We start from the raw sequence: 27,911 nt of genomic DNA, 5'->3' as shown, positions 1-27,911 counted from the left end.
AAGGACATTAAAAGGCATGAGGAGTTCGAAGTGTAAATTTACCAAGATGATGCCAGAAATAGGAAACTAAGTTTAAGAGGAGAGACTCAGAATACTGCACCAGTCCTCACTGGAGCACAGAAAATTTGAAGGAGCCTTAATACAGGGATGTAAAATTACGAATAGCTTTGTGATATTAAAGATGAACTATATCCTCAAAAGATGAGCTATTTCCTCAAATTGGTGAATTAGTAATGAAGGATTATCTCAATTTGAAATTGTCAAAATGAGGATAGAGAAATTAGGGAATTTATTTTATTTAAGAGTTTTATTAGAATGTGGAATGCTTTGTCAAATAGTGAGTGATTGAGATGATGATCATTGCAAATTTTAAGGAAAAGCAGAGAATTATTTCCAACTTAGGAATTTCATGGTTTTGAAAAGACGGCATTGCATCAGCAAAATGCTGACACAGACATGATGGACCAAATGGCCACCTACTGCATTATAAAGATCTGTATTTTTGTTGACAAATTCGTGTGGTTAAGAGGAGACAATACAGTATAAATAGAACAGAAATTTTGAAAAATTTATCACATGTTAATGTGGTACTGACCAAGGTTGGTATGTGAGCACAGAAAACGATGGTGAACCTGATTATGAATAACAGACATGTAATGTTAGACCATTCTGCATAAATAAAGTCTGACAGGGTGTTTACTGTAATTTCCTGTGTTGCTGGGAAATCATAGTATGGACTGCATTATTCTGCTGTGTTCTCATGGTATGATAAGTGCTTGGTGAATGCAGGAACTCAGAAAATCTAGATAAAAATCAACTTCATTAAGGCAGAGAACTGGCAGAAACAACGTGAGCTGTATTTTCTACTCAATTGCAAAGCAACGATGCTTGCTGCTGATTTCTGAGAAAGGTTCTACTAAGATCTAATGACCTTGCCCCTTTCCTGATGACCATGTAAATCTGGTGCCAAAGCAAATGACATCTTGGCACACAGCAATAGTCATGTCCGTAAGCAGTCAATCATGTTGAAATAATCATAGGTTGCAAACCAAGAAGTTAAAAGTATTAAAAATTCATTTTTAGTTTAAATATTCAGGTATTAATATAACAGATTGAAAGAAGGTAGAAACTTAAAATATAGATAAACACACTTGAAAAAAAATTGTTGTTTTCAGGTATCTCACAGAATTTTTATATCATAAAAAAAGGATATTTGGCCCATCATATTTCTGCTGGCTTATCAACGGAGTAATTTGCACCATGCTACTCCAGCCTTCTCCCTGTGTTCGCCACGCACTTTATTCCTTTTCATATAACAATCAAATTCCGTCTGTGATTCTGTGAATATATTTTATCATTATGGAGAAATGTGCTATTCCGTTTTGTGTTTTTAAAAACTGGGGGCTGAATTGAGAAATCTGTTTTGAAACCAATGTTTGAAAGGATGGCTGCTGATATGAAAAGCAAGTAACCTGACACCCATGAAACGCATTGTTTACTGTTTTAACAAGCAGTAGTTGAAGTTTAAATTTTGACATTTGAGGCCAAGGAGTGTGTTCAGATCCAGCTTTTATTTGTAATAAAACTTAATTGGTCTATGGACTAGTGACCAGTTACCGATAACCAGGACTTTCTGTCTGATAATTGTGTGATTAGTTCCCTGGTAGCTGAGCAGCTTGGATCTAGGAACAAGTTATATAGAGACTCAAGAGTTCAGGAACAGTCCCTCTGTTTCTGTAGTTAAAACTCACCGTAGGCCTGAAAAAGAAACTAAATTATCTTGTCTGCAACTGTTGTTCTAAGCTGTGACTTTTAATGGATATATTTGAGATTTCTATGAGTGAACCAGCCACTCTGCTTCTTCCCCTCACTCACTCCAACCTCACTCCCTCCAAACATGCAGCACTCTACTCTCTCCGCACCAATCCCTAGTTCACCATCAAACCCGCAGACAAATGCAGGGCAGTGGTTGTCTGGAGAAAGATCTCTATGTCACAGAGGCGGACACCATGTCCTACCTCCCCCTTGCCCACGAACCCATTGTGACCCATCAGGCCAAAGTTACTCACACTGTCCATGCCCTCATTTCCTCCCGTGATCTCCCCTCCACTGCCTCCAAAATCATAGACTCCAGCCCCACACTGCCCAGTTCTATCTGCTCCCCAAGATCTACACCAGCTGACCCATCATCTCAGCATACTCCTGCCCCACCAAACTCATCTCTTCCTACCAAGATTCCATCCTCTCCTCTTTAGTTCAGGAACTTGTCACCTACATCCATGGCACCAACCACGCCCTCCATCTCTTCATTAACTTCCAGTTCCCTGGCTTCCAGCACTTTATTTTCACTATGGACAGGCAGTCCCTATACATGTCCATACTCACAATGATGGCCTCCAGGTGCTCCACTTCTTACTCTCCAAAAGACCCATTCAGTCTCCCTCTACTAATACCCTCCTCAGCCTCACCAAACTGGTCCTCATCCTCAACAACCTTTCCTTTAACTCCACCCATTTCTTCCAAATCAATGGGTTGGCCATGGGTACCCAGATGGGCCCTAGCTATGCCTGCCTCTTTGCTAGCTATGTCGAACAGACACTCTTCAGTACCTACACAGGCACTGTGCCCCAATGCTTCCACCGTTACATCGATGAATGCATCAGCGCCACGTCCTGCACCCAAGCTGAATTGGAGCAGTTCTTTGACTTTGCCCACAACATTCATCTCGCCCTCAAGTTCACTTGGTCCATCTTGGACACCTCCCTCCCCTTTCTTGGTTTCACCATTTCCATCTCCGGCGACAGACTCCAAACAGACGTTTACTACAAACCCACAGACTCCCATAACTACCTGGACTACACCTCCCATCACCCAATATCCTGCAAGACCTCCACGACATCTGCTTAGATGAGGAGATATTCTACTCGCGAGCATCCCAGATGCCCACCTATTTCAAACAACGTGCTTTTCCTCCCTCAGTCTTCCAGACAGCCCTCCCACTCCCTTCCATTCATCCCAGCCACCAACCAGATTCATTCCTCACATTGACCAATCAGGTGGTACCCTCTACCTGTCTTCACCTATCCCCACTTTGCCACCCTGCCCCCCCCACCCCCTTTATTAGCAGCTCCCCCTACACCCACTCCCCAGCCCTGAACAAGGGTTACACCGCAATGTCGACTTCTCTACCTCCTGAGTGGCTGAACACATCCTCCTGCCTATCTACTTTGGATTCCAGCATCTGCAGTGTTTTTGTCTCAGCATCCAGTGGAAACATCAGAAGAAAGACAGCTGAAGCAGTGAGCTGGCCACAGAAAAGTCACAAAGGGCATCTCAACAGGACAACCTGGAAACAAAGACTACTAAACTGTCTTTCCAGTCTTTTTTCCCTCTGCCCATAACTTATTTTACCCTGTCTGTCTGTCTGTCTGTGTATAAGGCAAATTTATATGGGGATTAGAGATTTAATTAACAGTGTTATATGGCAATGGTTTATAACTGTTTACCTATAGTTAGAGCCAAAGTGCTTGTACTAAGCTTTTTATTGAAAATCTGATGAATTGGGGATCTTCCTTTATTGTATAAATCTTTAACTCCTGTGATGACCCTGGAAATAGCAAGATTTCCAGTGTTCTCACCCAGCGAGTTGTAACAATTGCATGCGACGTTTGAAATGAGCTGATCCATGTATGTTTCAGCAAGAGGGTGCAGTGCTAAGCATCTACTCCAATGCTGAAAACACTGGAGTTGCTTTGAAAATAGCTGAGCCTGGGATTTCTGGCAGGATCAAGAGTCAATCATGGTATGCACATGCGTCAGTGAGAGAAGACATTGTGCAAAATTACTTCACTAAAATATTTTTCTGATGGTCAGTCCTTAATATTCTGGGAGTCAAAGGCACTGGAACTATCGGAATCTTGGATGCTATCAGCCAATGATTGGTTACTCCATGCTCAAACTGCTGATGTTAACTATCTTTTCAATATTCTTGGCATTGATTTAATTCATGTGATCAAGGCTTTAAAAGTAGACCATGATGTCTTGACAAATTATGCTTCCTTCAAGGACAGGGCAGCAGAGATGACCAGGGTTTTTGTGGCAGCAGGTGGGACTTAAGGATGGTGTGTTGCCTTCCTGGTGCCAGGGTTAAAGACATCACAGACAGAGTGCAGGATATCCTCAAGGGCAAAGGTGAAGAGCCAGTGGTGGTGGTACATGTCGGTACAAATGATGTCGGGAAGAAGAGGAGGAACATACTACAGCGGGACTTCGGAGAACTAGGAAGAAGGCTGAAAAGCAGGACGTCCAGGGTGGTTATCTCCAGTTTGCTTCCAGTTCCTTGGGCTGGTGAGGCCAGAAACAGGGAGATAATGGACTTGAATGTGTGGCTGGGGAACGGGTGCAGGAAGCAAGGATTTAAATTCTTGGATCACAGGGGTATGTTTTGTGGTAAGCATAAATTCTACAAGAGAGACGGTTTGCACCTTAATAGGTTAGGGACCAGCATTCTGGCAGGCAGGTTTGCTACTGCAACACAGCTATGTTTAAACTAAGTAGCGGGGGGGGAGGGGACAAACTGGATGTTTAAAAAGGAAATTGAAGGGAAAGTTAGAACAAGGGAAGTCAAGAAAGACAACTGTATCAATGAGGCAGAAAACTCTGAAAGGGATCATGCTGTAAGGTTGAGTGAAATAGGGGTTGATGGGAAGAGTGAGGTATGTAACAAATTAAAAATACTATATATGAATGCACGAAGCATTAGAGATAAGATGGATGAGCTTGAGGCTCTTTTGGAAATTGGCAGATACGATATTGTGGGGATAACTAAGATGTGGCTTCAAGTGGACAGGGCCTGGGAAATGAATATTCAAGGCTACACGTGCTATTGTAAGGACAGACTGATGGGCAGAGGGGGTGGGGTGACCATGTTGGTAAGGGATGATATTCAGTCACTTGCGCAGAGGGACCTAGAATCAGGGGATGTAGTCAGTATGGATAGAGCTGAGAAATTCTAAGCGTAAAAAGACCCTCTTGGGAGTTATCTACAGGCCCCCAAACAGTAGTCTGGATGTCAGATGTAAGTTGAATCAGGAGCTGAAATTGGCCTGTCGCAAAGATGTTACTACAGTTGTTATGGGGGATTTCAACATGCAGCTAGACTGGGAGAATCAGGATGGTATTGGACCTCAAGAAAGAGAATTTGTGGAGTGCCTCCGAGATGGATTCTTAGAACAGCTGGTGCTGGAGCCTATCAGGGAGAAGGCAATTCTGGATCTGGTATTGTGCAACGAACCAGAATTGATCAGGGACCTCGAAGTGAAGGAGCTATTGGGAAGTAGTGACCATAATACAATAAGCTTCAATCTGCAATTTGAAAGGGAGAGGGTACAATCGGAAGTGACAATATTTCTGTTGAAGAAAGGGAACTATGGAGCTATGAGGGAGGAGCTGGCCAAAGTTCAATGGTGCAATACCTTAGCAGGGATGACAGTGGAGGAACAATGACAGATACTTATGTGTATAATGCAGAAGATGCAGGATCAGTTCATTCCAAAAAGGAAGAAAGATCCTATGAGGAGGCAGGGGTGGCCGTGGCTGATGAGGAAAGTTAAGAAACATGCAAAGTTAAAAGAGAAAAAGTATAACATAGCAAAGATAAGTGGGAAAACGGAGGACTGGGAAGCTTTTAAAGAACAACAGAGGATTACTAAGAAGGAAATAGGCAGAGAAAAAATGAGGTACAAAGGTAAACTGGCCAAAAATATAAAGGAGGATAGTAAAAGCTTTTTTAGGTATGTGAAAGGCAAAAAAATGGTTAAGACTAAAATTGGGCCCTTGAAGACAGAAACAGGGGAATATATTACAGGGAACAAAGAAATGGCAGAAGAATTGAATTGGTACTTCAGATCTGTGTTCACTGGGGAAGACACAAGCAATCTCTCAGAGGTAACAGTGGCTGAAGGACCTGAACTGAAGGGAATTTATATTTGCCAGGTATTGGTGTTGGAGAGACTGTTAGGTCTGAAGGTTGATAAGTCCCCGGGGCCTGATGGTCTACATCCCAGGGTACTGAAGGAGGTGGCTTGAGAATTCGTGGATGCGTTGGTGATTATTTTCCAGAGTTCGATAGATTCGGGATCAGTTCCTGCGGATTGGAGGGTGACTAATGTTGTACCACTTTTTAAGAAAGGTGGGAGAGACAAAGCAGGAAATTATAGACCAGTTAGTCTGACCTCAGCGGTGGGAAAGATGCTGGAGTCTATTATAAAGGATGAAATTACGACATATCTGGATAGTAGTAACAGGATAAATCAGAGTCAGCATGGATTTATGAAGGGGAAATTATGCTTGACTAATCTTCTGGAATTTTTTGAGGATGTAACTCTGAAGATGGACGAGGGAGATCCAGTAGATGTAGTGTACCTGGACTTTCAGAAAGCTTTTGATAAAGTCCCACATAGGAGGTTAGTGAGCAAAATTAGGGCACATGGTATTGGGGGCAAAGTACTAACTTGGATTGAAAGTTGGTTGGCTGATAGGAAACAAAGAGTAGTGATAAACGGCTCCATTTCGGAATGGCAGGCAGTGACCAGTGGGGTACCGCAGGGATCAGTACTGGGACCGCAGCTTTTTATAATATATATTAATGATATAGAAGATGGTATTAGAAATATCATCAGCAAATTTGCTAATGTTACGAAGCTGGGTGGCAGGGTGAAATGTGATGAGGATGTTAGGAGATTACAGGGTGACCTGGACAGGTTAGGTGAGTGGTCAGATGCATGGCAGATGCAGTTTAATGTGGATAAATGTATGGTATCCACTTTGGTGGCAAGAACAGGAAGGCAGATAACTACCTAAATGGAATCAATTTAGGTAAAGGGGCAGTACAAAGAGATCTGGGTGTCCTTGTACACCAGTCAATGAAGGTAAGCATGCAGGTACAGCAGGTAGTGAAGAAGGCTAATAGCATGCTGGCCTTCGTAACAAGAGGGATTGAGTATAGAAGCGAAAAGGTTCTTCTGCAGCTGTACAGGGCCCTGGTGAGACCACACCTGGAGTACTGTGTGCAGTTCTGGTCTCCAAATTTGAGGAAAGACATTTTGGCTATTGAAGGAGTGCAACGTAGGTTCACGAGGTCAATTCCTGGAATAGCGGGACTACCTTATGCTGAAAGACTGGAGCGACTGGGCTTGTATACCCTTGAGTTTAGAAGACTGAGAGGGGATCTGATTGAGACATATAAGATTATTGAAGGATTGGACACTCTGGAGGCAGGAAACATGTTTCCGCTGATGGGTGAGTCCCGAACCAGAGGACACAGCTTAAAAATACGGGTTAGACCATTTAGGACAGAGATGAGGAGAAACTTCTTCACCCAGAGAGTGGTGGGTGTGTGGAATGGTCTGCCCCAGAGGGCAGTGGAGGCCCAGTCTCTGGATTCATTTAAGAAAGAGTTGGATAGAGCTCTCAAATATAGTGGAATCAAGGGTTATGGAGATAAGGCAGGAACAGGATACTGATTAAGGATGATCAGCCATGATCATATTGAATGGTGGTGCAGGCTCGAAGGGCAGAATGGCCTGCTCCTGCACCTATTGTCTATTGTCTATTGACTAAATGCTACTTTATACTTTGAGCCAGAAAAACAATTCATATTCAAATCAAAAAACTTAACAAACTTCATAAAGTAACAAACATTACACTGTCCTTGATCATCTCAATCTCTGAAATCATTCAAAATGTTTTTTTTAACAACTAAGGGTATGTTTCTGTACTTTTTTCAGCCTGATAACATTTTAACTATCAGTCTGCCCTTTGTGGTGTATATTCCTTGAGGTCCTTCTTATAGTGTAAGCTAAGTGAATCTTCCAGCATTGTTTTAACTTGCCTTTCCAATTTCAGCACAAACTTCAACCCACATTCCAGTGTGGCAACCCATTGAAACCTTTGACCTCTTGCTGCTTTGTCTCTCCCACAGTCTGGTAGACTAACCCAACTGTAATGTTTTAGATTAGATTCCTACAGTGTGGAAACAGGCCCTTCGGCCCAACAAGTCACCACCGACCCTCTGAAGAGTAACCCACCCAGACCCATTTCCCTCTGATTAATGGGCAATTTAACATGGCCAATCTACCTGACCTGCACATCTTTGGACTGTGGGAGGAAACCGGAACACCTGGAGGAAACCACACAGACACGGGGACAATGTGCAAACTCTACACAGACACTTGCCCGAGGCTGGAATCGAACCTGAGTCCCTGGCGCTGTGAGGCAGCAGTGCTAACCACTGAGCCACTGTGCTGCCCTTGGTGATATGGACACTCACCCATTGAAAGTCCATTTCTATGACAATCTGAATCTGATGTGGCTTGTATCCATGTAGAAATGTTAATTTCATACCTTCATGAGGCTAACTCTCTTTCACCTTAGAACTAAGTGAACAGTTTAAAGCACAAGAGTTTACAAGGTAACATTCTCAATGTATTTCTGGAAATATAGAGATTCACTGTCTAGCCACATTTTATACAGTGTACTGTCATTGCCGCTTAGCATAAACTATTTGCACATTTTCTCAGTAAAACAGTGTAGGCAACCTTTAATCCCTACCAACCAAATTGCTAGGCTTGCTGTCAGGCAGACTACAGAACAGGTCACATGGCCACCTTCAGTTTTCCTTGAATTAAAGACACAGTCCCGAAACATAACAAGTTTATATACCATATAATTCTAACACAATGAATGCTTCAGAAAAGGTCTGCACAAAAGTTTACACAATTTGCTATTGGATATATGAGTGGGACAATGGGCCATTCAATCTCTTGGTCCTACTCCACCCAATAAGATCATGGCTAAATTGTACTTCCACTGCCGAGGCCTACCTGTTCCGAATTCCTTTCCATATCCTTACCTAACAAAAGTCGATCTTGATATTTTTGGGTGGATTAAATGATTAAATGTCCTTTCCTTCTTTTAAACTCTTTAGTAGAACATAAAATGTTAAAATTATTTTTTAGGAAAAGAGAGTTGTCAGAAAAAAAGGTTAATTAATTGAAAATTGCCGGTGCCGTGCAAAATCCACTGCAACAGTTTGTTAGCTCAGGGTGCTAAATAAGAGTCAAAATACACTCAGAACATTAACTCTGTTTCCAATGTGTTAAGTGTCTCCAGGACTTTCTGTTTTTATTTCTTAAATCGACCCAGCTGGATAATACAGGTTTCTTTCATGCATAAACCCTATGCGTACTCTAAGAGACACTTGTGTTTCATGTACCCTTTTTCAAAAGAAAGTAAAGTCCCAAGGCCAATTCTGGGTTCGCATGACATGCTTGCTTTGTTTGTGGATAACCGAAGGCCAAGCATTACTTTCTTTCAATCAGCATTCTTTGATGGGGATTGAAGTTTCTTATATTCCTGTTTTGAAATATAAATACCATCTTCTGTTTTGCAGTATCACCATGACTGTCTGTTCTACAATCCTGGCCATTGGTTTCATGCCATTGAATCTTTATATTTACTCACCTGCTTGGAGGTCAGAATTCAACAATTCCAGCAACGAGCCACAAACACCTTATAAAGAGATAGGTGATCAAAATTATTTGTCCATTCCTTTTTGTTTAGTAAATTTTGAACCATGTTCACATGCTTTATTTATTGTATTGTAGCTGTGCTATGGGCAATGAACAGAAGGGTGGAGATAGGGATTGCAGGGGATTTTGGAAATTCCACTGTTTGTAACATTTTTAGAATGTTTTCACCATGTGTTGCTCAGAGCTGAGCAGCTTAAAAGTAAAAAGGGGGAGAGAAAATTACGTACTATTATGTTTGCCCATTATTTTATTTTGTTTTTATTGCAGCGTTAATATAATTTATCTTGATTATTACATTATTTATTCTTTTAGGTTCAAACAAGGCTTGATCCAAAAATGCTTAGAAATCAACATTTGTAATCCAGCATTAATTTTATTTTGGTGCCAAATCAATTTTATGTTCTCTGGATTCATCACTGGTTTGGAGATAAGTTTGACTCCAAATGACCTTGGCTGAATGCCCAAGGCAGTCCAGAAAACCAGCTCTATCACTTTTCATAAAATCTTTCTAGTATAACAGGGAATTCAATACTCTTCCAAAGAGCAGGGAGAATGCTTAGTGTACTCATTGAAAGGCTAGAAGCCTAAAGGAATAAGACCATAAGAAATTAGGCCATTCACCCCATCAAGTCTGCTCTGCCATTCAATCATGACTGATATGTTTCTCAACTCCATTCTCCCACTTTCTCCCCGTAACCCTTGATCCCTTTCATACTCAAGAACCTATCTATCTCAGTCTTAAGTATACTTAATGACCAGGCCTCCACAGCCTTCTGTGGCAATGAATTCCAAAGATTCACCACTCTCTGGCTGAAGAAGCTTCTCCTTCTCTCCGTTGTAAAAGGTCTTACCTTCACTCTAAGGCTATGGCCACAGGTCCTGGTCTCTCCTATCAATGGAAACATTTTCCCAACATGCATTCTGTCCTGGCCATTCAGTATTCTGTAAGTTTCAGTTAGATGCCCCCTCATCCTCTAAACTCCACCGATATAGACCTAGAGTCCTCAAACATTCCTCATGTGTTAAGCTTTTCATTTCCGGGACCATTTTTGTGAAACTTCTCTGAACACGCTCCAGAGCCAGAACATGCTTCCTGAGATGTGAGGCCCAAAACTACACACAATACTCCAAATGCGGTCTGACCAGAACCTTATAGAGCCTCAGAATTACATCCTTGCTTTTATATTCAAGTCCTCTCAAAATAGATGCCATCATTGGATTTACCTTCCTAACCACTGTCTCAACCTTGAGAGAATCCTGGACTAGAACTCCCAAGTCTCTTTTGCACTTCAAACTTCTGAATTTTCTCCCCATTTAGAAAATAATCCATGCCTTTATTCTTCCTACCAAAGTGCATGATCTCACATTTCCCACATTGTATTCCATCTGCCACTGCTTTGCCCATTGTCCTAACCTATCCAATCCTTCTGCAGCCTCCCACCCACCTCAATGCTACCTGTCCCTCTATCTATCTTTGTATCATCTGCAAATTTCGCCAGAATGCTGTCAGTTCCTTCATCTAGATCGTTAATGTATAAAGTGAAAAGTTGTGGTCCCAACACAGCCTTGCAGAATACCACCTGTCACTGACAGCCATACTGAGAAGGACCCTTTTATTCCCACTCTCTGCTTCCTGCCAGATAGCCAAGCTTCAATCCATGCTAGCACCTTGCCTCTAACAGCATGGACCTTTATCTTACTCAATAGCGTCCTGTGTGGCACCTTTCAAAGGTTTTCTTGAAGTCCAGGTAGATAACATTCATTGGCTTTCCTTGGTCTAATCTGCTCATTATCTCCTCAAATAAATTCTAGCAGATTTGTCAGGCATGATGTTCATTGATGAAACATACTGACTTTGCCTTATTTTACCATACACTTCCAAGTGTTCAGAAATGTCATCCGTCACAATGGATTCCTGAATCTTACCCAAGACCGAGATCAGGCTTAACGGTTTATAATTTTCCACCTGTTACTCCCTTTTTAAACAGGAGTGTCACGTTAGTGATTTCCTAGTCCTCCGGAACTCTCCCTGAAAGATCACCACTAATGCCTCCACTATCTCTTCAGCTCTCTCCCTTAGAACTCTGGCATATAGTCCATCTGGTCCAGGTGATTTATCCACCTTCAGGCCATTCAGCTTTTCTAGCATCTTTTCTTGGGTGATGGCCACCATTCTCAGCTCTGCTCCCTCACTCTCTTGAATTTTTGTGATATTATTTGTGTCTTGCATGGTGAAGACTAAAACAATGTAATTATTCAGTTCCTCAACCATTTCCTTGATCCCCACCACTCATTGTCTAGCATCATTTTCCAGCGGCCCAACATCCAATTTTGCTTCACTTTTGCCCTTCATATATCTAAAGAAGCTCCTACAGTCTTCTTTTATATTACTGGCTAGCTTACCCACATATTTAATCTTCTCCCTCCTTTTTTTTTGTTGCCTTCTGTTGGTCTTTGTAAGCTTCCCAATCCTCTGGTTTCCCATTGTCCTTCGCCACATTATATGCTTTGTCTTTTGCTTTTATGCTATCCCTGACTTCCCTAGTCAGCTATGGTTGCCTCATCCTCCATGTATCATGCTTCTTTTTTCCTCAGGATTAATCTCTGCTGCTGTATCTCCTGAATTATTCCCAGAAGCTCCTGCCATTGCTATTCCATTGTCTCTCTTGCTAGACTCCTCTTCCCGTTAATTCTACCCAGCTCCTCCCTCATGGGTCTGTAGTTGCCTTTATTCAGCTGTAATGCCATTACCTCTGATTCTATACTCTTCTCAAATTGCAGAGTGAATTCAATCATATTATTATCAGTGCTCCTAAGAGTTCCTTCACCTTAAACTCCCTTATCAAGTCTGCCTCATTACACAACACTAAATCGGTATTAAAAGCAAATTACTGCGGATGCTGGAATCTGAAACCAACAAAGAGAAAATGCTGGAAAATCTCAACAAGTCTCAACAAGTCTGGCAGCATCTGTAAGGAGAGAAAAGAGCTGACGTTTCGAGTCTAACTGACCTTTGTCAAAGGGTATTGCCTGTTCCCTAGTGGGCTCCACCACAAGCTGCTCCAAAGAGCCATCTCGTAGACATTCCACAAATTCCTTTTCTTGCAATCCCCTACCAACCTGATTTTCCCAGTCCACCTGCATATTGAAATCCCCATGATCACTGTAACTTTGCCTTTCCCACACATCTTTTCTATCTCCTGATGTATCTTGTGCCCCAGCTCATGACCACTGTCTGGAGGCCTGTACATAACTCCAATTGTTTTGTTTTTAACGTTTGTGGAGCCTCAATTCTACCCACACAGATTCTATATCATCTGACCCCACTATGTTCCTTACTATTGATTTAATTTCATTTCTTATTAAGAAGACAACCCCACCCTCTCTGCCCACCTGCCTATCTTTTCGAAAGGGTACATATCCTTGAATATTCAGCTCGCAGTCCTGATCCCCTTGCAGCCACATCTCCACGATGCCCACCACGTCATACCTGCCAATATCGATCTGCGCTACAAACTCATTTACCTTATTCCTCAAACTGCATGCATTCAGATATAACACCTTCAGTCCTATATTAACCGTCCCTCTTCTCATTGTCATTTGTTTGTCCAGTGTACTTGAAGTTTGATTGTTAACCCTTTCCATACACTCTGTCTTATTTGTGTCTGTGCTGGAGTTTTTAATAACCCCAGCATGGATGGCATGGTGGCTCAATGACTAGCACTGCTGCCTCACAGTGCCAGGGACCTTGGTTCAATTCCCACCTCAGGCAACTGTCTGTGTGGAGTTTGCACATTCTCCCCGTGTCTGCGTGGGTTTCCTCCGGGTGCTCCGGTTTCCTCCCGCAGTCCAAAGATGTACAGGCCAGGTGAATTGGTCATGCTCAATTGCCTGTAGTGTTAGGTGCATTAGGCAGGGGTGAATGTAGGGAAATGGGTCTGGGTGAGTTGCTCTTCGGAGGGTCGGTGTGGACTTGTTGGGCCAAAGGGCCTGCTTCCACACTGTAGGGAATCTAATCTCCCAAGTTCTGCACTCTTACCTCCTCCCTTAATTCAGGTTTTCTAATTGCCCTGGTAACTCAACCCTTTTAAGTTTAAAGCCCTGCCTACAGCCCTAGTTATGCAATTTGCTAGGACTCTGGTCCCAGCACGGTTCAGATGAAGACCATCCCATTGGAACAGGTCCTTTCTTACCCAGTACTGGTGCTAATGTCCCATGGATTCAACCCATTTCTTCCAACCAATCTTGGAGCCATGCATTTACTGCTTAATCTTATTGACCCTGTGCGAATTAGCTCATGTCTCAGGTCGGAATCCAGAGTATATTATCTTTTTGGTTCTGCGTTTTAATTTAGCACCTAGCTGTTCATACTCCCTTAGCAGAACCTCTGCCCTAGTTTTATCTATGTCTTTGGTACTTATGTGAACCACGACCACTGGATGTTTATCCTCCCACTACAGGTTCCTCTGCAGCCCAGATGAGATATCCAGAACCCGAGCACCAGGCAGGCGACAGAACATTTGGGTCTCTCAAACCTGGTCACAGAGAACAATGTCTATGCCTCTAATTACACTATCCCCAATTACAATGACATTGCTCTTCCATCCCCCGACTTGAATGGCCCCCTGCACCAAGATGCTGTGGCCAGCCAGCTCATCCTGCCTGCAGTCCCCATTTCCATCCACACAGGGAACAAAACTCTTGAACCTGTTGGACAAGGACAGGGGTTGAGGCTACTGCAACTCTACTTCCTGGATCCCTCTACCTGCCTCACTCACAGCCACACCCTCCTGTCCCTGACCACTCGCCGAATTTGAGTTAGTTAGTCTAAGGGATCTGACTGTCTCCTGAAACCTCATGGATAACATGAGCTTTCTTTAGATTAGATTCCCTACAGTATGGAAACAGGTCTTTCGGCCCAACAAATCTACACTGACCCTCCAAAGATTAACCCACCCAGACCCATTCCCTGACCCTATATTTATTTCTAACCAATGCACCTAACACTATGGGCAATTTATCATGCTCAGTTCACCTAGCCAGCACATCTTTGGACTGTGGGAGGAAACCAGAGCACCCGGAGGAAACCCACGCAGACACGGGGAGAATGTGCAAACTCCACACAGTCAGTCGCCTGAGGCTGGAATCGAATCCAGGTTCCTGGTGCTGTGAGCCACCTTGCTGCCCACTAAGTCATTGTTCTCAGGGTTCTGTAACATCTGTGTGCTGAGCCTCAGCTAGATTGACTAGGTGCGGCATGGAAGAACCTAACCTATTAATTAAATAATGTAAATAGGAAGGTGGTGGGGAGGGTGGTACCCTATGTAATGGAATTCAGATTCTGTGCCTAGATTTTAAACCAACTCCACATTATCTACAAACTAACTTCATACCACCCTAGACCTCCATAATCTCTTATGATTACTTTGTACATGGCAAATACATAGCAATATTTTGGATGCTGCTCCAGGCCTAAGGCCATTACCTTTGATGTATAAACATACAAACAATGAACAAGAATCGGCCACTTAGGCATCTGAACCTGCTTTGTTATTCAATAAGATCATGGCTGATTGATTTTGACCTCAACTATACATGCCCTCATATCTCTGAAAGTCTTCTAGCCCCTTGGTAATGTAGGAATCTGTACTTCTGTCCCGTCTTATTCCCTTCACCGACTGAGGTCAAGTCTGACCTCCTCCATCCCAACCATACCATCTACTATACTTCTACTTTCCTGTGGTAACATCAGCTGGGACGGGAATTGAACTTGTGACATTGGCGTTACTCGGCATATGGTGAGATCACATCTCCGTTCAGCTGTCTGCAGTTTAGGAACAGTTTCTCTCGTTGTCCATATATGTCTGTGGTTGTGACCATATATTGGTTCATTCATGTTCATTGCTTATAATTGAGGTGACAAATATTTTATACAGGTTCCAAGATGCACATCCAACGATGTACAGGTTAGGTGGATTGGCCATATTAAATTGCCTATGCGAAAGTGAGGACTGCAGATGCTGGGGAATAAGGCTTCATTCTTGATGAAGTGCTTTTGCCTGAAATGTTGATTTTTCTACTACTCGGATGCTGCCTGACCTGCTGTGCTTTTCCAGTGCCATACTCTTGATATATTGAATTGCCCCATAGTGTCCAGGGATGTGCAGGTTAGGTAGATTAGCCATGGGAAATGGGAGGATATGGGAATTGGGTGGTGTTCTGGGTCTGGGTGGGATGCCCTTGGGACGGTTGGTGCAAACTCAATAAGCTGTATGGCCTCTTCCTGCATTGTAGAAACTCCTTGATTCTATGCTACTTGGGCTGACTCTTGTTGAGAGTATTGAATGTTTGCACTTTGATTGGCTCTGCAATGTTCAACTCTAGAAAAGATTTAGCAATTTATTAAAGTGGAAATTGACTGTCATTTCACCTTGTATTTTTTACTCATTTCCATTAATATCTCGAGCTCCAATAGCTTTTTTTGTTCTTGGAAGAGTACTTTGGGTGCAGTGTGATGCTAGTCTTTGAACTAAACTACTTCCTAACCTTCAGTAGTAGTGTTTCTCCATTTGCTATTACCTCGTATGAGTCAGTGTTGAATTTGATAAATTTCTATTGAAGTCCTTTGACAACTTTCGCTGCCACTTTAGCCTTACTGTTTGTCTTAGGATATTCTGGAGATGACACATGGCTTATGAACTCTTCACTCATGGATTGAAGGCCAGTGTCATCCAGCATAATGCCTGGATTGCTGCAATGACTGAAATACGCTTTTAATCTCACTGCAAGTTATTGATGTCATTAAGTCTAACTGCCAATCGTCAGAACATTGGTCAATGGTGACAAGGTAATCAGTTCCTGAGACAGCGAAACTGTCCGCTCCAAGCCTGGATTCATACATTAAAAGTGGCTCTTTTGTTTACTCAGCTTGATATTCATCACAAGCACTGCACTGGCTGATGTGACTCTTAATTTTATGCTTTATGTTTGGCTGCCTGATGTCAGTAATGTATATCTGTTTCTCTTATTTGAATATTACATCCAGATGATAGCTCTGAAAAGGTTGGACCCCACTGTCTCTTTGACTCTCCCACATAAATATTAATGATTAGAGTTCACATACAAAGAGAACAGCCAGCTACTCCTTCTATATCTGAGTGTCATGCATTTTACATTAACGCCCTGGATGTGGTTGCAACTGGTGCCCTTGAGAAATAATGGCTGAAAATAGATGTCATCATTGACATTATAGTACCTTAGCACTGATGTTGTCATCATGAATAGTTCTTCTCTAGTGAAAGCTGCTTCTTGTTATAATTCTTAATACCACTGCATGTATTTAGTAGTGAGATTTTCTTTTAATTTGGTCAAGGATGTGGGGAATCACTAAGGGTAAACCATATTGCTATAAGTGTATGCTCACATGTAGACCAGATGAAATAAGGATGCCAGATTTCCTTCCTAAAGAACATGAGGGAATCAACTATGTTTTTAACAATGTTTAACTGTGGTTACATCGTTGCTATCAGGCTGGGTTTTCAATTCCAGATATTTCTTTCATTCCCAATTTGCTACCTGCCTGGTGAGACTCAATATCACCGTTCCGGATATATTTCCCTCCCCTCCCCTCCCCTATCAGTGTTCCGGAAACACCATTCCCTCCATGACTCCCTCATCAGGTCCACACCCCCCACCAACCCAACCTCCACTCCCAGCACCTTCCCCTGCAACCGCAAGAAATGCAAAACTTGAGCCCACACCTCCCCCCTCACTTCCCTCCAAGGCCCCAAGGGATCCTTCCATATCCATCACAAATTCACCTGCACTTCCACACACATCATTTACTGCATCTGCTGCACCCAATGTGGCTTCCTCTACATTGGGGAGACAGGCCGCCTACTTGCGGAACGTTTCAGAGAACACCTCTGGGACACGCGCACCATCCAACCCAACCGCCCCTTGGCTGAACACTTTAACTCCCCCTCCCACTCCGCCAAGGACATGCAGGTCCTTGGCATCCTCCATCGCCAGACCATGGCAACACGACGCCTGGAGGAAGAGCGCCTCATCTTCTGCCTAGGAACCCTCCAACCACAAGGGATGAATGCAGATTTCTCCAGCTTCGTCATTTCCCCTCACCCCACCTTATCTCAGTCCCAACCCTCGGACTCAGCACCGCCTTCTTGACCTGCAATCTTCTTCCTGAACTCTCCGCCCCTACCCCCTCTCCTGCCTATCACCCTCACCTTAACCTCCTTCCACCTATAGTATTCCCAATGCCCCTCCCCCAACTCCCTCCTCCCTACCTTTTATCTTAGCCTGCTTGGCACACCCTCCTCATTCCTGAAGAAGGGCTCATGCCCGAAATGTCAATTCTCCTTCTCCTTGGATGCTGCCTGACCTGCTGCGCTTTTCCAGCAACACATTTTTCAGCTCAAATCCATGTCCCGAGAACATTTACCTGGTGTCCTGAATTATCAGTCTAGTGACATTCCAAGGATGTGCAGGTTAGGTGGATTGGCATATGAAATGTAGGTTTATATGGATAGGGTAGGGTAGTGGGTCTGGGAGGGATGCTGGAGTGTTGATGTGGACTTGATGGGCTGAATGGCCTGTAGAGATTCTGTGATTCTGTAATTACCACTGTTGTCCCTCCATGCAGTGTTGACACTCAGATGGCAAATTAGTCAAGAACTTTGCTAAATTGTTCACAAATCCAACAAATCATCATGCTGCTTAGTCACTGCATCTCTGCTTTAGCTCTTACTTTGTCAATATCTGCGTGAAGTCCCTTTGCTGTCAGTACATGACTTGTGTAATTGGATTCAGGTGTTGAATTGCATCTTTTCTTGTTCAGCTTCAGGTTCATGCACCAAGCTCTCTTTAGGAGTCATATTAGATTTTGATCGTGGTCAAAGATGGCTTCTTCCATTGCATTTCCATATCCACGGACTAGCAGATTATTCACAATAACATTCATTTTGGAAAATCACCAATTCTCTTGTGTGCTGTGTTGATACTGTTCTCAGGCAATGACAATGTTAACTGGCATACACACTCAGGTGTCTGTCCCACTGGTGTCTAGAATGCAGTCTGAAAACTACTTCTTTCATCTAACCTCACTTACCTCTAAACGGCCATTGTGCTAATGGTAGTGAAATAATTTGTTGTGTCAAGTTGTAGCATAAGTTCTACAATGGTTGGCATGTTGAGATCTTTGGTTCAATGTATACTCTCAGTTTTTTGGGGCTTTTTTCACTGATACCGTGCTGCTAACCCAGTCTGTAGAAGTTGTCTCTTAATTACTCACTTCTTTGCCAGTTCCAGTATTTTGTTTTTCAAGCTCAACTTGAAGTCTGGAACTCCCCTCAGTAGATGCTAAGTTGGTCTCACACACTAATTTACTGTAAGTTGATATTCACCTACAAGAATTCGAGATCTATAAAAAGTCTTTGTCATTTGCTAGGATTTGTTTGGCAGTGGATGACTTTGGAGTGGCCTTTGAAATGCTGAAAATTTCTTCTAGGTACATGCAGTGTTACCATAACAAGCTTTAAACTTATTTCAACAGAGATGAGTGGATTTTACTTAACTTCAGTTATCTCGAATGCCATATCCTCATTCTCCCCATAACATTGAGTGTCATCTTTATTTGGCCTCTTGGATTAAGCATCGTTCAGCTTTGGCTCACAATCTCAAGCCACTTCACCCAGTTCCCTGAAGCTTACGATGTTGCATGAAACACCAGTGTTTACCTGACACTGCATATTCACTTGATGCTGTCTTTCTGTTGTCATCATTCTAACAGTGGTAGACAATTTTCCACTCTTAGATCTGTCAATACCAACCTGATCTATCATGTAGAGTGCTTTGTTGGTGTCACTGGCTGACATCGCTCCAGCAGCCACCTTTATATTTTGCTTCTTATTAGCTAGCTTTTCATAAATCAAGCTGATCAGTTATGAGCCTGGAGCAGGTGGGACCTGAACCCAAGCCTCCTGTTTCAGAGGTAGAGACACTACCTCTGACTAGCTAAGCACTTAATGGGCAATCTGTTTCAGCTTCTTACAATTAAAGCATTGCTTTCTCTGTGATGGAATGCTTTTGTTTCTTTTATGGAACATCTTCCATAATATTTACCTTTTGCCCTTTGGCTTTGATGTTTCTGCTTGTCCTTTTGCAAATATTTATTACTTTTTTTTTCAATGTGTTATTTTTATTTGGCTGGAATGTCTCTGAGCATAATGCAAAGCTTTCTCTCTTCTCCTACTGATATGCGAGAGATGGTGATTGACAACCTCAGAGCTTCTGCACATTAATAGCTTCCTTGAGAGTAGATTTATTGTCCCTCAGTAGACACGCCCACATGGCATTAAGAAAACATTAATTCTGACAAAGTTGTCTTTCATTTATCCCCACACAGGATTTTGTTGGATAGTGGCAGTGATATTACATACAAATCAATTGTCTTCCTCCCCACCTGGGGTGGCATGGTGGCTCAGTGGTTAATATCCAAAAGAGAAAATGCTGGAAATTCTCAGCAGGTCTGGCAGCATCTGTAAGGAGAGAAAAGAGCTGACGTGGTGAGCACTGCTGCCTTACAGCACCAGGGTCTAAGGTTCGATTTCAGCCTCGGGTGACTGTTTGTGTGGAGTTTGTACATTCTCTCCATGCCTGAGTGGGTTTCCTCCCACAGTCCAAAGATGTGCAGGTCAGGTGAATTGGCTATGTTAAATAGCCCAGAGTGTTAAGTGCATTAGTCAGAGGGAAATGGGTCTGGGTGGGTTACTTCTTGGAGGGTCAGTGTGGACTAGTTGGGCTGAAGGGCCTGTTTCCACACTGTTTCTTCAAAATCTCTCCTGTCTGGGTTCTCTCCTCAGCGAGGTTGAGGGTGCAATACAACTTGCAGCACTTACTACCTTGCACTAACAACAGGGTGGATGTCTTTATTCACTTAATCTTTTTATTTAATTCTGTAGCCATTGCACGGTGTTGCCGTGGAGAATGGAGGAGTTTTCCAATTCTATCACAAATCTTCTTTTGTATCCAGAGCAGCAACGAGTGGAATATTCACAGCCATTCTGAATCACCCTGCACTTCAAAAATCACAGACCACCATCTTGATTCTTTCTTGCTTTTTTCAGTAATTAGCTCTCTTACAATTTTGAAAATTCACTTGATCCAGGTTGCTGCTTCTGATAGTATGTTTCATAAAGGGCACTCGCATTCTTTCTAAAGTGTGGCAATCAGGACTGGATGCAATAATTTAGTTGTGGTCCAAATAGAACTTTATAAAATGTTTAAAATAAGCTCCCTGTATTTTCTACCTCTACTTCTGAAACACCCGATATGCTGATGGATGGAATGTGTTGAGTTTCAGATGGTGGTACAGTTATTAGAAGTGGGATCGTAAGGCAGAATTTACTACAGCATATCACATTGGGGAATCATAGTACCCAGGCTCACTTAATCATGGGAGTGGCTTCATGTTAATCTCCTGTCAGCAGAAAATCTCCCAATTAAGTTGGAGGCTTGGGAGGGGTGGGGGAAGGGGCGTGGTGGGACAAAATATGAGAAACTCATCTGCTTATGGTAAAATATTCTAGGAGAAAGTGAGGACTGCAGATGCTGGAGATCAGAGCTGAAAATGTGTTGCTAGAAAAGCACAGCAGGTCAGGCAGCATCCAAGGAGCAGGAGAATCGACGTTTCGGAAATGAGCCCTTCTTTAGGAATCAGGATTCCTGAAGAAGGGCTCATGCCTGAAACGTCGATTCTCCTGTTCCTTGGATGCTGCCTGACCTGCTGCGCTTTTCCAGCAACACATTTTCTTTTTTTTTTGCTTTTTTTTTTAAGTGCTTATTGTTTTTTCCCCCAGCACCCATGGTGTCTGTGTGTGTGTGTGAGTGTGTGTGTGTGTGTATAGGTGTGAGACACAGTGAGAGACACAAAGTGCACAAATCTTTATTCAATTTCCACCACCAGGAAGATAGGAAAAACACCCGAGTGGCCAGTGACAAGCACTGCCCTTCAAACCACAGGCCAATGCTGTGTGATCAAAAACAGTGAAGGGGAGGGTAGGGACTAAATCAAAATAGAGTTGGATGGGGAAATAATACACTCCACTCCCTGCGGCGCCCACCTCTCCCTGAACAACTCCAGGGTGTTGGTGGACGCCGCGTGCTCCTTCTCCAGAGACACCCGGGCTCTAACGTAACCCCGGAAGAGGGGCAGGCAGTCGGCCCTAACGACTCCCTCCACGGCCCACTGCCTGGACCTGTTGATGGCCAGTTTGGCCAGGCCCAGGAGCAGACCCACGAGGAGGTCCTCGGACCTGCCCTCCCTCCTCCGTACCAGGTGCCCGAAGATCAGGAGCGTGGGACTGAAGTGCAACCAAAAGAAGAGGAGGAGGTTTTTGAGAAAATCAAAAAGGGAGTGCAAACGCCCACACCCAATATATACATGGTCCACGGACTCCACAGCGCCACAGCCAGCAACACATTTTCAGCTACTTATGGTAAAATGTCAATTAGGTTTGTTAATAAATCAATTGGCCCCAGCCCCTTAATAAATCAATGGATCTCATGGAAACATTTTTGGCTAATAAATCCTGTCTCTGATTGGCCTGCTGCTCTTGAAAAGAGGACAGGATTCTCCCCATAATGTTGGTAACCCCAGGAAATGCCTAAGGCTGACCACTTCAATGGTTGAGCAGTACTTAATTTGGTCAGGCTTCCTCCAGGAAAGTAACCTGGTTGTCCCATTAGTGGGACAGACTCCTGATCTCATTAAATATTACTTGTGTCAATTTGTTATATCATTTGAGGACACTGGAGAAATGTCCTCAGCTAAGCCCCCTGGTTGGCATTCTCCTCTCACATGGGTTCTATTAACTATCTCTCTAGTTTCTTTCTCCTTATAGAGGTTTATGAAATTATGAGGGGCATGGATAGGGTAAATAGACAAAGTGTTTTTCCTGGGGTGGGGGAAGTCCAGAACTAGACTGCATTGGTTCAGGGTGAGAGGGGAAGAAAACAATTTAACAAAGCGGCCTGACTGATAACATATATAAATCTTTCAATAAAGTCCCACATAAAAGATATTAGTATTTAAAATTAAAGTGCATAGGATTAGGAGTAGTGCACTGACATGAATAGAAAACTGTTTGGCAGACAGGAAACAAAGAGGTGGAAGAAAAGTGTCTTTTTGGAACATCAGGCAGTGATTTGTGGAGTACCACAAAGATCAGGCCCTAACTATTCTCAATATATATTAATAATCTAGATGAGGTAACTAAATGTAATATCTCCATGTTTGCAGATGACACAGAGCTGGGTGGGAGTGTCAACTGTATCAAGAATGCAGAACTGCTTCAGTGTGATTCAGAACAGTTGAGTGAGTGGACACATGCATGGCAGATGAAGTATAATGCGGGTGAGGTTGTGCACTTTGGTAGCAAAAACAGGAAGACAGATTATTATCTGAATGGTGAGAGTTTGGGAAAGGTGGGGGGTGCAATGAGACCTGGGTGACCTTCTCCAGCAGTTGCTGAAAGTAAGCATGCAGGTGAAGCAGGTGGTAGAGAAAACAAATAGGATGTTCTCCTTCATAGAGAGAGGATTCGAGTACAGGAGCAGGATGGCTTGTTGCAATTGTACAGGTAATTTGTGAGACCACATCTGGGGGATTGTGTGCAGCTTTGGTCTCCTAAACTGAGGGAAGGATGTTCTGGCTATGGAGGGCGTGTGACAAAGGCTTACCAGACCGATTCCTCGGATGGCAGGATTAGCATATGAAGACCAATAGACCATAATACATAGGAGTAGAATTAGGTCATTTGGCCCATTGAGTTTGCTCCACTATTCAATTATGGATAATATGTTTCTCAAGTCCTTTCTTCTGCCTTGTCTGTATAACTCTTGATTCTCTTACTAATCAAGACCCTATCTATCTCTGTCTTAAACATACAGAATGTCTTGGTCTCCATACCCTTCTGCAGCAATTAATTTCACAGATTCAGTACACTTTAGTTGTAGAAATTCTTCCTGACCTCAGTTCTAAAGGGTCGTTCCTTCACTTTGAAGCTGTGCTTGTGTCCTAATACCTCCTACTATGGGAAATACCTTCTTCATGTCAATTCTATCCAGGCCTCTCAGTATTCTCTAAGTATCAATGAGATTCCCCCTTATTCTTCTAAACTCAATTGATTTCAGACCTAGAATCCTCAACCATTTCTCATAGGACAAGACCTTCATCCTTGAGATTATTCTTGTACACCTCCTCTGGACCCCCTCCAAAGCTAGCACATATTTCATTAGATACAAGGCCCAAAACTGCTCACAATAGTTTGACCAGAGCCATATACAGGCTGTGCAGTGCATTTTTGTCCTGTATTCTTGCTATCTTGATTTGCTATCAACTGAACCTGCATGTTAACTTAAGAAATTCCTGAGCTAGGACTCCTAAATCCCTTTGTACTTCAGATTTCAGAAGCCTTTCCCAATTTAGAAAATAGTCTACATCTCTATTCTTCCTACCAAAATGCATAACTGCACACTCTCCCAAGTTATACTCCATCTGCCACTTCTGTGCCCCTCTCCTAGCCAGTCCAAGTCTGTCTGCTGTCTCCCACATCCTCAACACTACTTGTCCCTCCACCTATCTTTGTGTTATCTGCAAACGTAGCAGCAATGCCCTCAGTTCCAGATCATTAACATTTAATATGAATAGTTGTGGCCCCAACATTGACCCCAGCAGATGTCCACTAGTCACCAGCTACCATCCCGCAAATGATCCCTTTATCCCCACTCTCTGCCTTCAGCCAGTCAGCTAATCCTTTAGTCCTGCCAGTACTTTATCCATAACACCATGGGCTCTTGCCTTATTTACAGGCCTCCTATATTAAGAGGAGCCTTATACAGGTTTGTCAAAGGCCTTCTGGAAATCCAATGGACCACATCCACTTTCCTTTGTTGAGCTTGCCTGTTACTTCCTCAAGAACTCTAACAGATTTGTCAGGCATGACCTCTCCTTGATGAAGCCGTACTGACTCAGCTGTATTTTACCACGCCCTTCCAAGTACTCCACAATCTCATCCTTATTAACAGACTCTAAATCTTACCAAACACCAGGATCAGGCCATTTTCCAGTCAGCTAGGAATTTGCCTGACTCCAATGATTCCTGAAAGATTACTACCAATGCCTGCACAATCTCCTCAGCTACCTCCTTCACAACTATGGGATATAGTCCACCTGGACTGGGTTATTTATCCACCTTCAGACCTTTCAGCTTCCCCAGCACCTTCTGCTTAGTGGTGGCCATTACACCCACCTCTGCCCCTGACTTTCTTGAAGCTCTGGTATGCTACTGGTGTCTTCCACTGTAAAGACTGATGCAAAGTATCAGTTCAGTTCCTCTGCCATTTCTTTGTTCCAAATTACTACCTCTCCAGCCTAATTGTCCAGAGGTCCAACGGCCTCTCTTGCCTCTCTCTTTGCTTTTATATATGTAAAAAAACTCTTGACACTCTCTTTTATCATTGTAGTTAGCTTACTCTCATATTTAACCTTATCGTCTTTAAATGCTATTTTCAGTTGTCCTCTGTTAGTTTTAAAGGCTTCTCAATCTTGTGGCTTCTCACTAAACTTCACCACATTATGTAGAGTCACAGAGTCATACAGCACGGAATCAGACCTCTTGGTCCCTTTGAACATAATCCCAAACTAACTCGTCCCACCTGTGTGCTCCTGGTCCATATTGCTCCAAACCTTTCCTATTCATATATCTACCCAAATGGCTTTTAAGCGTTGTAACTGTACTCATATCCACCACCCTCTGTATAAAAAAACTTGCCCCCCATGTCTTTTAAAATTTCCATCCCCTCAACTAAAATATGTTTCCCCTGGTCGTGAAATCCCTCATTCTAGGGAAAAAGACACCTACCATTAACTCTATCTATATTCCTCATGATTTTATAAGGTAGCTTCTCAATTTCCTCCGCTCCAGTGGAAAAAATCCCCAGCCTAACCAGTCTTTCTTTATAACAAAAACCTTCCATACCCAGCAACATCCTGGTAAATCTCTTCTGAACCCTCTCCAGCTTGATAATATCCTCTATAAAACTGGGGGACCAGAACTGCACATAGTATTCCAGAAGGGGCCTCAACTGAGCAATGAAGGCAAGTGTGTGAAATATTTTTTTTAATCACCCTGTCTATATGTGATGCAAACTTCAAAAGAATTATGTACCTGCTCCCTTAGATCCCTCTGTTCTACAATACTACCTAATGCCCTACCATTAATTGGAGAAGCCCACACTTGTTTGATGTACCAAAATAGAATACCTCACATTTATCCAGATTGAACTCTATCTGCTGTTTTTCAGCCCATTAACCCATTTGATCAAGATCCCTTTGTAATCTTCTTCACTGTCTACAATGCCACCGATTTTGGTGTGATTCTCAAACTGACTAACCATGCCTTCTATCTTGTCATCAAAATCATTTATGTAAATGAGAAACAAAAGAACTGATCCCTGTGGAACACCATTGGTCACAGGCCTCCAGTCCAAAACGTAACCCTCCACCATCATTCTCTGTCACCTGCTGTTCAGCCAATTAGGTATCAAATTGGCAAGCCCACCCTGAATACCAACTAACCAATCTCAGCCTAACTTTACCAATTAGTCGACCAAGCAAAACCTTTTCAAAGGCTTTACTAAAGTCCAATAAACAATGTCTACTGCTCTGCCCTCAACCTTTGTAGTAACTTTCTCAAAAAACTCAATGAAGGTTGGGAGACACGATTTTCTTTGCACAAAACTATGCTGAAGATTCCTATCAATTTTTGTCTCTCTGAATGTCCAAGCTTTCTCTTTTGCTTTTATGCTGTCCCTGACAACCTTCATCAGCCATGGTTGTCTCATTCTCCCTTAGTGTGTTTCTTCTTCCTTGGGATGAATCTCTGCTGTGCCTCCTGAATTACCCCCAGAACCTCCTGCCATTGCTACTCCACTGCCCTTCTTGCTAGGCTCCCCCTCCAATCAACTCAGGCCAGCTCCTCCCTCATATTGTTGTTGTTACTTTTACTCAAATTGTAACGCTGCTAGATCTGATTTCAGCTACTCCTGTCAAACTGCAGGGTGAATTCTATCATTTGGTCACTGTCCCCAACGGTTCTTTCATCTTAAGTCTGCCTGATTGTACATCACCAAATTCTGAATTGTATGTTCCCTAGTGGGCTCTACTACAAACTGCTTCAAAAACTATCCCATGGACATTTCACAAATTCCTTTTCTTAGGATCTGCTACCATTATGATTTTCCCGGTCCATATTGAAGCCTCCCATATTTATTGTAATAGTGCCTTTCTTACATGCCTGATTTATTTTCTTTGCCACAACCTGACTATTGTTAGGAAACCTATACCTAAGTCCCTTTTTTCCTTGTCTCTGTGATACCCACAACATTGTACCCATCAATTTCAATCTACACTGCAAACTCATTCACCTTGTTTAAGCACAACACCCTCAGTCCTGAATTGACTGCCCCCCCCCCACTTCTCATAGTTGTCCCCTCATCGGCTATGCCTAAAGTTAGATTCCTGAGCCTTTTCATAGTCTCTATCTAGAGACCAAATTGGTTAGAATTCACTGCAGTTTAGAAGAATGAGGAGGCAGATTACTACCTCAATGGCATCAAATTAGGTAAAGGGGCTGTTCAGAGAGATCTGGGTGTTCTTGTCCACCAGTCAATGAAGGCAAGCATGCAGGTACAGCAGGTCGTGAAGAAGGCTAATAGCATGCTGGCCTTCATAACAAGAGGAATTGAGTATAGAAGCAAAGAGGTGCTTCTGCAGCTGTACAGGGCCCTGGTGAGACCACACCTGGAGTACTGTGTACAGTTCTGGTCTCCAAATTTGAGGAAAGACATTCTGGCTATTGAGGGAGTGCAGCGTAGGTTCACGAGGTCAATTCCTGGAATGGCAGGATTGCCTTACACAGAAAGACTGGAGCGACTGGGCTTGTATACCCTTGAGTTTAGAAGACTGAGAGGGGATCTGATTGAAACGTATAGGATTATGAAAGGATTGGACACTCTGGCAGGAGGAAACATATTTCTGCTGATGGGGGAGTGCCGAACCAGAGGACACAACTTAAAAATACAGGGTAGACCATTTAGGACAGAGATGAGGAGAAACTACTTCACCCAGAGAGTGGTGGCTGTGTGGAATGCTCTGCCCCAGAGGGCAGTGGAGGCCCAGTCTCTGGATTCATTTAAGAAAGAATTGGATAGAGCTCTTAAAGATAGTGGAGTCAAGGGTTA

General features: G+C 43.0%; 1 protein-coding gene across 1 annotated transcript in view; it reads left to right on the top strand.

The window, feature by feature from the left end:
- The window catches only part of LOC140482907 (sodium-dependent organic anion transporter-like), a 58,552-nt gene that overhangs the window by 8,065 nt on the left and 22,576 nt on the right, over positions 1 to 27,911 (top strand). The window contains exon 2 of the mRNA XM_072580648.1: positions 9,452 to 9,585. Within this exon, the coding sequence (XP_072436749.1) occupies positions 9,452 to 9,585 (134 nt within the window). The remainder of the gene's footprint in view (positions 1 to 9,451; positions 9,586 to 27,911) is intronic.

Source organism: Chiloscyllium punctatum, chromosome 1 (genome assembly GCF_047496795.1).
Source record: "Chiloscyllium punctatum isolate Juve2018m chromosome 1, sChiPun1.3, whole genome shotgun sequence".
In the NCBI taxonomy this organism is placed as follows: domain Eukaryota; kingdom Metazoa; phylum Chordata; class Chondrichthyes; order Orectolobiformes; family Hemiscylliidae; genus Chiloscyllium; species Chiloscyllium punctatum.
This window is presented reverse-complemented; position numbering and strand designations above follow the sequence as displayed.